General features: G+C 55.5%; 1 protein-coding gene across 1 annotated transcript; it reads left to right on the top strand.

Moving 5' to 3' along the window:
* The first annotated feature begins 1,742 nt into the window (after nt 1-1,742).
* On the top strand, nt 1,743-8,952 carry SLC16A8 (solute carrier family 16 (monocarboxylate transporter), member 8). Its single transcript, XM_009332642.1, has 5 exons — nt 1,743-1,802; nt 3,840-4,150; nt 4,660-4,803; nt 5,361-6,224; nt 8,555-8,952. Exons 2-5 carry the CDS (start codon nt 3,922-3,924, stop codon nt 8,950-8,952), a joined length of 1,635 nt encoding a protein of 544 aa, XP_009330917.1. The 5' UTR covers nt 1,743-1,802; nt 3,840-3,921.
* The last annotated feature ends 809 nt before the right edge of the window (nt 8,953-9,761 follow it).

The following is a 9,761-nucleotide window of genomic DNA, read 5'->3' as shown; positions in this document are numbered from 1 at the left end:
CGGCCACCCTCCTGGCTGGCAGCTGCTGAGGGGGTTCGTTTTGGTGGGGGGTGGTCAGTGAGCTGCCAGGGGCGGGCTGGGTCCCGCCCTTCGAGCCATGGACAGCAGTGATTCCTCGGCCGGTCCACCTTGTCTTTGCTCTTTGCTGGGCACGTGCCCTGCAGAGCCATGCCAGCGCTTCTCCATCCTTCTGGCTGGTGGCTGAGGAAGCAATGGAGGGCTTCGAAAGCAGCCCCTTCCCCCACTGTGCCCCTTACTGAAGCATGGGCCTGTGCTCTCATCCTCTATTGCCCCCCTCCCCGGCACCCTCCCTCCTGGCTGGTCCATCACCAGCACCCTCCCACCTTCCTGCCTCGGCCCTTCCAAATCTGCCCCCAGCCAGCCTGCCCCGCTCTGCTGGGGGAAAGGCGAGGAGATCCTGGGCAGCGGGATTACCGGGGGATTCGGGCTGCGGCAGGCAGCCACCTCCTCCCCATTGGCTGGAAAAGCCTCTTAAAAGTAGAGAAGTGCTTTCTGCCCGCTCAGCATCCGCCGGTCTCTGCCGACCTGAAACCATAAGCAGCTGCTGACCCACATCCACGCTGGGAGCGCCGTGGGGCACTACCTGCACCTGCAGGAGGCAAGGGGGTCCCCCGCGCGGGGCGTCCCCCCGGATTGGCCACAGGCGGGTTTGCTGGGCAGCATCGGAGCCGGAGGAAAGCAAGCTGAGAGGGGGATTAGCTCTCTAGTGAGGGCGTAGGTGCCCCGAAGGAAGGAGCGGGGCACAAGAGACTGCTTGACAGGCACTGGAGTCCTGCAGTCATCGCCCCGTGCCCAGCTGATAGCGTGCCCACCATGGAGCAAAGAGCTAGCGGGACCATCTAACCGGGCGCCCTCATCCAGAGCCGGGAAGTGCCAGCCGGAGGGAGAAGGGAGCGCTGTGGACAGGTCTGCTTGGCCCCCGGAGGCTCAGCTTGTGCTTGGGAGGTCATCGCTTCATTGCACAGGTCAGTGGCATGGAGGGATGCTTACATCCTGGCACTGGCTGCCGACAGGACAGCTCGTCCCAGGCCTGCACTCGTTCAATTCTCTAACGAATGCTTTCCCAGGGTGTTGTCTGTGGGCTGGGGAGGTTGGTGGCATGAATTGTGGCCCTTACATTTAATAAACAGAGACCCCACCCCACCCCCATCTGTACTGTGTGGAGGCATGAGGAGCCATCCTAGCATTCGTGTGGACCCTCCTTGATGCAGCTTGCCTGGCATAGCAGGGCTTTGCTGGGCATCGTCCAGCACCAACTGTTCTGTGCTCTGTGTGCATCCAGGGACCGGCAGCCATGGCTGAACCTGCTGTGGCCTTCACCCTCCCAGCCTGGGCTGGTGACTTCTGGTGTCGGTGCAAGTCTTCTCCTGGCACCCACCTACAGCTAGCTCTGCGGCAGTGCCTGCTCTGGCCCACCTGCGTGTGATGCACGGGGAAGGGCAGGTGCCCATGCTGATGAGCTTTAAGGTGCATGTGAACTTACCCATGGTATTTTTACCTGCGACTAAAGCTCCTTAACTGAGGAGAAAATAATAGCAAGCTGTAGAATGTGCAAAGGCAGGTGCAGGGTACATGGCGTGACCACTGTGTGCAGCCGTGAGCAGAAAAGCCAGCGTACGCACCATGGTGTTAGGAACAAGGCAGCTCTGAACTGCCTGGCTCAGAGCTGGGATAAATCTCCAGCAGAGCTATGCTATAGCATATTGGCTTTGGAGGCATCTCCACAGGTGAGCTCCTCTGGTGCACCTCATCTTTTTCAGCCAACATCTAGCTGCAGGCAGGTAAAAGCCCCTTCATGCCTTGCTGTACAGTTGTGTGGCACGGAGCAAGTGGTTCCTGCAGAGGTACCCATCCAGCTCCAAACTCAAGCAGTACTGATGGATATTTGTCTAACGTTCTTCAAATTCAGATGCCGTTGACTCATCATTGACAGGCGATGCTACAGAAATCTCTGAATGCCACAGATGGACAAATATTTTCTTGCTAGGAAGCTGAGAGGAAAAAAAAGATGAATTGCAATGGTTTGATTGATTCATTTGATTTGTGGTGCAGGATGAGATCAAGAAGAGCGAGGCTGGGAGACGGGCTTGGATAAAAAGGCTCGGGTGTATTTGGTGTCAGTAGCTCTTATCTGAGGTAGCTACGTGCAGCAGATGGTGCAGTGGTGGAGCACCAGCACTGATCGAGAAATCATTGCGCTTTTGCAGCAGGTCACCTTTTGTACAGCTGTACCTAGCTTGTCAGTCAGGTGGAGCTGGGAGAGAAGCAGCGGGTGGGTAATGGCAGAAGCTGAGCGAGACTGTTCAGTCTGGCTCTGACTGTTTCCAGCCTGTTTCCATGCTGAACCTCCTGCAGCCTGAGAAAGACCAGTCGCTGTCCTTTTCTGCAAGATTCAGGGGTGTCACAGGGTAGGACCACCTCTTGCCAAGCCAGGACCCTTTACCTGGACTCTGCCCCAGCCTGTGCCATCCGTGCTTTTGCCTAAAGGATTTGCAGTTCAACCTGCAGAGCAACAGCAGTGCTATGGGAATTGGGGCAAGTGGTCCCCATTGCTTGGAGGACACGAAGAAAAGGGACTGCCTTGAGAAACTCACCCAGATCCAAAGCTCCCAGGTGCTAGCCCTGTGTGTACCGTCCATAGGAGTGTCCTTGTCCCCTTGGCAGTCTCCAGCCAGCATGTGACTGCTGGCGTTTCCCACGACTGCCAGTGCCAACGGATGGGGACATTGCCACCATCTCTTAGTCCTTCAGCCCAGGGAGCTGGGAGGAGAGAGGACCCACATTGGGGGTGTACTGCCAGCAAGACGGTGATAGGGCAAACCGGACCCAGCAAAGCCCAGCTCAGGCATGGAGAAAGCCCACCTGCTTTCTAATGCCTGTCTGATGCTACTTAGGAGCATCTATAATCAAAGGCCAGTGATGTTTTTGCATACAGGTGTGAAAATAAGCCTGGCTAACCAGGAAACTGAGGCCAATGGTGCTGGAAGGGGTATGGCAGAGACCTGGTACCTAGGGGAGAAATGAGAAAAACATACCCACAGCAGCCAACTGGAGCAAAATTCCTGGGCAGCTTAACAGCCCCGAGAGCGACTCACAAGACATCCACTCTAATTCCCTCCTTCTCCCCCCTTAGGCTTTGTTCCAGCCCCTCCGTGTAGGTACAGAGCCCTAATCTCTCTGGCATGCAAATAACGGCTGCCACCGGTTTGTTTGTGCTCTCCCCCTTCACCCATTTCCCAAATCTGGCCCCTCGCAGCAGGGAAGGGAGGGAAAGGGAGAAGGGTGTGCACAGAGGCCTCCCAAAGGAAAGCACAGTGGGGTTAATGGACCTCCTGTGCCACACTGGGGGAGGCATCTGTAGCACAGCAGGTCCTGGAAGGCTCCCAGCTGGAGCAGACCGGGAGGGGAGAGGCTCAGAGGAAGATCTTGGGAGCTGAGCGGGGTTCACGTTGCTGGTTCTCACCTCGCACCAGCCTGCAGGCAAGGCTGGATGTGGAGCAAGTGGGGTGCTGCAGATCCTGATGCGCCACCACATCAGATGCAGCTCTCCAGTCTTAGCTGGGAGCTGTGACCCTGCTTGGCTGCATCTGACCGGGGGTTATGGAGCTGCGGGCTGCCCCGAGCTCAGGGGGACCTTCCCATCTCTGCCCAGCTGTGGCTTGACCTCGCACCCTGAAGCAATCCTGCCTTGCCTGGCAGGATGAAGGTGCAGAGAGATGATGTGGTCCCCCAGTGAGGCTCTTGGAGCTTGGAGATGGTGGGCATGGAGAGAAACCTTGTAGTAAATGTTTGCCTGCTGTGATCTTCTCTTCTTGCAGTGCCTGGAGATTTCTCTCTCTCTCTCTCTCTCTCTGTTGCCCTACCTCCTCCTGGTCTGCCTTTCCCCTCCCAGCCTAGACGATGGGGAGAGCTGACCCAGAGGAAGGGCAGCTCCCAGCTCCCGTGAAGCCCCCGGATGGTGGCTGGGGCTGGATTGTGCTCCTCGGCTGCTTTGTGATCACTGGCTTCTCCTATGCCTTCCCGAAAGCCATCAGTGTCTACTTCAAGGAGCTCATGAAAGATTTCCACGTGGGCTACAGTGACACAGCCTGGATCTCCTCCATCATGCTGGCCATGCTCTACGGCACAGGTGATGCTTGGTTATGCTTCCCCCTCGCCAACTTGTGCCTTCCCCTGCCCTGCAACGGTCCCAGACCATGTCCCCATGGGCTCTCCTCACGCTTACTGGCCCGGTCATGAACCAACATGCAGAATACAATTGTCCCACCACTTCTCTTCTAGAAGTGTGCTGCATTTCATGTCCCTGTTTCCTCTGCCCCAGGAGACCTCAGGGGTCACCCCACCTGCCTCAGACAGTTGATGCCAGGTTTGCTCTCATTGCTGAAGTGCTGCCCCTATCACACCAAGCCCCTCTTGTTCCAAGAGAACAGGGGGCTGAAGGCAGGGCAAAGCAGAGATCTCCACACCGCAGCCTCTCTCCCTTGGCCGGGCCCAATGAATGTGTATCTAAGCAGCCAAGCAGTGATCTCTGTCATTAGTGTTTCATCTTCCCCGAGTGCCCTGCTTAGGCTGGCTGCCCCTTCCCAGTTGTCCTGTCTCCTTCTGGTCTCCTACTCTGCCTCCTCTGCTTCCTCCCAGGACCAGTATGCAGCATCATGGTGAACCAGTTTGGCTGCCGGCCTGTGATGCTCATCGGCGGGCTGCTAGCTTCCTCTGGGATGATCCTGGCATCTTTTACCACCAATATCATTGAGCTTTATCTGACAGCTGGCGTGCTGACGGGTGAGAGCCCCAGGAGTTGGGGGGGGCACGCAGACTTACCTGGGAAAGAGCGAAGACCATGTTGTATCTCCCTTTAGCATTGCCATGTCTAGCATCAGGTCTCCCCCCACCTATTCACACCTGCTCACAGAAGGCATCTAGTCCTGAACGTTGCACCTGTGGGAGATGCATCTGCTGGATCTAAACAGGCAGGGCCTGTGGTTGAGGGGAGAGGGACAGAAGAAACGTAAGTGATGCTCGGTGATCATGGCAGCTGGGGTGGCATCAGTATATAGTAGTAGGGGAGAAAGGCAAAGTTGCTGTTTAAGGCACAGGTCCTGTCTAAACATGGCCACAGTTACCTGATGCAAATACACTTCAGGTAGACAGGCTGGTTTAGCCCATCTTCTCCGGGGGCAACCCACCAACATGAAGGAGCAGAGGCTTGTGAGGAACGCATGAATCCCATCATGGGACTTCAGGACTAGGATAGTCTGAGGGGAGTTTTCAGCTTGTTGCAAACCACGTCTCATGTTCTTGCATTCCCTGTCTCCCTCCTGGCTCTCACCCTCATGTAGGTCTGGGTATGGCGTTGAACTTCCAGCCCTCACTGATCATGCTGGGCACCTACTTTGACAAGCGTCGGCCTCTTGCCAACGGACTGGCTGCCGCTGGGAGCCCTGTCTTCCTTTCCTCCCTCTCTCCATTGGGGCAAGTGCTGCTGGAGAAGTTTGGTTGGCGAGGAGGGTTCCTTATCATGGGGGGCCTTCTGCTTAACTGCTGCACTTGTGGGGCGGTCATGAGACCCCTGGATATGGGCATGAAGCGGAAGATGGAGAAAGCTCAGGACAAATATGAAGCCAAGGAGATGCTGCCCATAGGAGGGAAATCAGAGGAGGGAATCAGCACCACTGATGGAACCAAGAAAGCCAAGAAAGCCAAGAAGAAGCCCAAGAAAGGAAAGAAGCTTCTGGATTTTAGTATCTTTTCCAACAGAGGGTTTATCATTTACACTATTTCAAAGTTCATCCTGGTCTTGGGTCTCTTTGTGCCCCCCATATTGCTGGTCAACTACGCCAAGGACACAGGCGTACCAGACACAGAAGCTGCATTCTTGCTATCCATCATTGGTTTCATAGACATCTTTGCCCGCCCAGCCTGCGGCATGGTGGCAGGGTTGAAGTGGGTCCGCCCTCACGTGGCGTACCTGTTCAGCTTTGCTATGCTCTTCAATGGCTTGACAGACATCTGCAGTGCCAGGGCTAGCAATTACACGGGGCTGGTCATCTTCTGTGTCTTTTTTGGCATCTCTTACGGCATGGTGGGGGCACTGCAGTTCGAGGTGCTGATGGCCATCGTTGGCTCCCAGAAGTTCTCCAGCGCCATCGGGCTGGTCCTACTTATCGAGGCTTTCGCTGTGCTCATCGGTCCACCCTCTGCAGGTAGGTATCTTGCTGCAAAACACAGGTGATTTATTTGGCTGCCATTCCATGGTATTGCAGGTATTGGGCAGGGGCACGGTACTTGAGGAAAGACCCTATTTCTCAACTTCAGATTTTCTCTGGAAGATGAGATCTGAAGTGAGAGCTCCCAGTCTCACTCCATGCGCCACAACACTGAATCTGAGCAGGGGCAGAAGATGGCAAGTGATATTTCTCTCTCTGCTTTGCTCGGAGACCTGAGCGATGGCAGGCATACAGAGCTATCCAGAGCGGCATGACTTCCAGTGTCCCTCAGTCCTGATCAGTGGCACTTCCCTCTCTTTCATGCTGGGATCTAGGTCTCTGCCTTCACTGCGAAGGCAGTTGCATAAAATCATGTTATGGGTAGGGTCAGGCACATGACAAGGCGAGGCTCTTTCAAGTTCTCCTTGGTGTCCATGGCCTTTTGATTAATGCTGTGAATAATGATCTCAACTTGTGTTGGCCCCAATCCCAAGGCACAGGCGAGGTGTTTTGGTGTCAATCAAGCCACAACAGTTTGTAGAGCCACCTGAGGCATTTGATGTTACTTTTTTTTAAGAGGATTAAGTCACTCACAGCTTCTCAACCAGTCTAGTCTAGGCCACAGCCCCTGGTAAGGTCCATGCCCCACAATAGCCCATAAACAGGCTGTTGAACGGGGAGAGAACCTTCAGAGGTTGGTGTAGGTTACTGTTAAGTGTCTGACCAGGTCTGAGAAACCCAAATCATGCCAAAGGCTTATTTCCAAATGAAGTGCAGTTCCCTGCGTGTGCTATTTGCGAGGAAGGGTCAGGGACAGATCATGGGCAAATCCCTGGGCAGGAACCACTCCATCGCTTCCTGCACTCCCCTCCTTCAGCTGCAACACGTGGGCTAAAGCCCATCCGTGAAGACCTCTGTGTGAATGACCTTTTCCCCAGCACATACCACCAGTTATGAGCAAAACCTGCCCTCAGCAACTCCACCCAGCTCTCAGGTAAAAATTGGTGACCGAGAGAAGACCCTCTTGATGCTAACAATAATTCACGTCCCATCTTACAAGCTGTGGGGCAGTCAGCAGTCCCCGGCCGGGGGGTGTGTGTCAAGAAATATGTGTCTCGGGGGCAGCTGCAGAGAGATCGTGGGGGGAGAGGGGGTTTTAATAAACACCAGCGGGTGGTGGTGAGGAACATCCCTTAGCCCTCCTGCCTCAGTCCACCTGTGCCTTGGTACTGTGTGCACGCACAATGGGACGCAGACAGTGCAGGATCACCGAGGAACGGTGTTGGGGGGAGCCAAGTCGTGGTTCCCACCTTCCCCCCCCGGGGGACCCGCTGCGGCAGGACCCCCCTGGTGCGGGAAGCTTGAGTGTGCTGGCAAACCCGACAGCTCGGACTCAGGGGAGCAGTGCTCAGCTGGAAGAAGGGGGTTGAACAAAGTGGCTTTGTTTGGTGTAATCCTCCTGAGCTGCTTCCCGCTCCGTGGGGCTGAGGGGGTTTGGCGTAGGATAAGCTGGGCGCACACACACGCGCGCGCGTGTACGTGCACGCAGGCTCCTCACTCACCATCTGGCTTAGGTGAACAGGGGCACATTCACCTGGGGAGGAATTCGCCACGTGCCTCCCATGACTGCTCCGGGAGGCACCTCAGCTTGCCCTGGGGCTGGTTTCAGGCCATGCCCCATAGCGCAGCAGGGACCCGGGGGTCACAAGCGCAGTCAGGAGCACGCAGGACCGGGATGAAGCCTCTGGTCACTATGGCCCCATCCTGACTGCAGCAGGGCGGCTGCTCAGGCTCCCCAGCACCAAGGACTGGGAACCCTCCCTCCATTGCCAGTCCTGGTGCATTCAGAAGATACATTGAGAACATCTCTTTGGCAGAGAAATCATCAGGTATGGGCCAACCAAAGGGATTTCTCTGCCAGAGATGTTTCTTCTCCCTCTCTGAATGTTTTCCTGACATGATAGCTTAAGAAATAGCAATGCCTCTCAAATTTCGTTTCTTTTCTGAGACTGGACAAGCCAAGGCTCATCTCACCTTGGCAAGAAGAAGATGGCCCACCATGACACGAGACCATAACATCAGTGTGTCACAATTATTTAACCTTGTCCAAACAATGGAAAACACCAACCCCGCACTCTTACAGTACATTCCCTGGTGGTACAGGGTGGCTCTTGCCCAGGGTGATTTTTTTGGATATTCAGGCTTCTTGCTCTTCCCTTGAGAAATGGGTCCTCAGCCAAATGCAGGTGCTGCCCGCCTGTGCTGGGCTGTCAGTGCAGGCGTGAGTAGGCTGAGGCTAACTGTCGCATTTCTTCTTCAACCATCAGGACGCTTGGTCGATGCTCTCAAGAACTACGAGGTGATCTTCTACCTGGCGGGCTCAGAGGTGGTGCTCTCCGCTGTCTTCCTGGCCGTGGCCACCTACTGCTGTCTGAACCGAGGGAAGAAGAAGGAACCACCCCCAGAGAAGAACCCCTCCACGGGTGGTGGGAGCGACACCGAGGAAGCAGAGTCCGACGTGCAGGAAGCCGAGGAGCACAGCAGTGACAACCACCAGCCGGCCCACAGCACCGACAACGCCATGGTGGCGGCCAGCGAGGAGGCCAACCACGTGGCAGAGGAGCAGAGCGGCGGGGAGGGAGGCGGGTGTCCCGAGGGGGATGGGGAGGTGTTGGCACGAGACAGCTGCAATGCTGACCAGACGGTGGAGAGGGACAGTTTTTAGCCAGGGCAGAGGAACAGGGATGTATAAAACTGGCCTTGTTCGCACGCACCTCAGCGTGGGAGGGTAGGTGGGATATGGGGTTGAGAAAGTTGAGACAAAAGCAGATGTAAGAAGTAAGAGGGAGAGATGTAAGACTAGCTGGTCCTTATGTACATATGTCCACATACCTACCCAGTGATACGTCTACTTGCATCTTGCACCCATGCTGGTACAACACAGGCTCAGAGCAGCCCAAACACCAAAAAGAAAAAAAAGAAAAAAAAGAAAAAATCAATCTTCTTTCCTCACTTCCAAACCAGCCCTGGAGAAAGTCTTTTGAAGAGGCTGCCAAGGACTCTCCTTTTCCTTCTGCACTGTCACAATACAGAACACAAACAATTAGAGACTCTTTGTAATCAGATCTGGTACGCTTTGGTCTGGTGTCAGTGTTTCCTCCGCCCCACTTCCACGGTTGGGATAGCGCCAGGCTAGCTGGCAGTAGGTTTAGGAGGTGGTGTAATTCATGGCTCTCATCCGGGCCACTTCCAGCTGCAGCCAGCACGGGGGTAGACACTGCGTTCCCTGCGATGCCTCCCTCGGGCACTGCCAAACTGGTGGGACACCGGCTCTGACCACCTCCGTCTGGAGCATCTTTTGTGGGTGGTAAAGCTGGGGCAGTGACACATGATGGTGCTTTTCCAAGTAGGGAAGCGCTGGGTTAGAGGCCGCTGCTGAGGTGCAAGAAGAAGCCGTCTGAGACTAATGCTATTAGGCGAGCAGCCATGAGATGGACCCTCGCCGACAGGAATAGCAGCGAGCCAGCTTTATCT

This window comes from Pygoscelis adeliae, unplaced genomic scaffold (assembly GCF_000699105.1).
Source record: "Pygoscelis adeliae isolate BGI_AS28 unplaced genomic scaffold, ASM69910v1 Scaffold399, whole genome shotgun sequence".
NCBI lineage: Eukaryota > Metazoa > Chordata > Aves > Sphenisciformes > Spheniscidae > Pygoscelis > Pygoscelis adeliae.
Note: the sequence above shows the minus strand (reverse complement) of the source record. Positions and strands in the feature narration are given on the sequence as shown.

What these genes read in the sequence shown, in the direction of transcription:
- SLC16A8 (XM_009332642.1), top strand. Translation starts at nt 3,922, where the DNA reads ATGGGGAGAGCTGACCCAGAGGAAGGGCAGCTCCCAGCTCCCGTGAAG. An exon ending in GGCCATGCTCTACGGCACAG is followed by an intron (nt 4,151 to 4,659) that starts GTGATGCTTGGT and finishes GCTTCCTCCCAG; the next exon opens with GACCAGTATGCAGCATCATG. An exon ending in GACAGCTGGCGTGCTGACGG is followed by an intron (nt 4,804 to 5,360) that starts GTGAGAGCCCCA and finishes ACCCTCATGTAG; the next exon opens with GTCTGGGTATGGCGTTGAAC.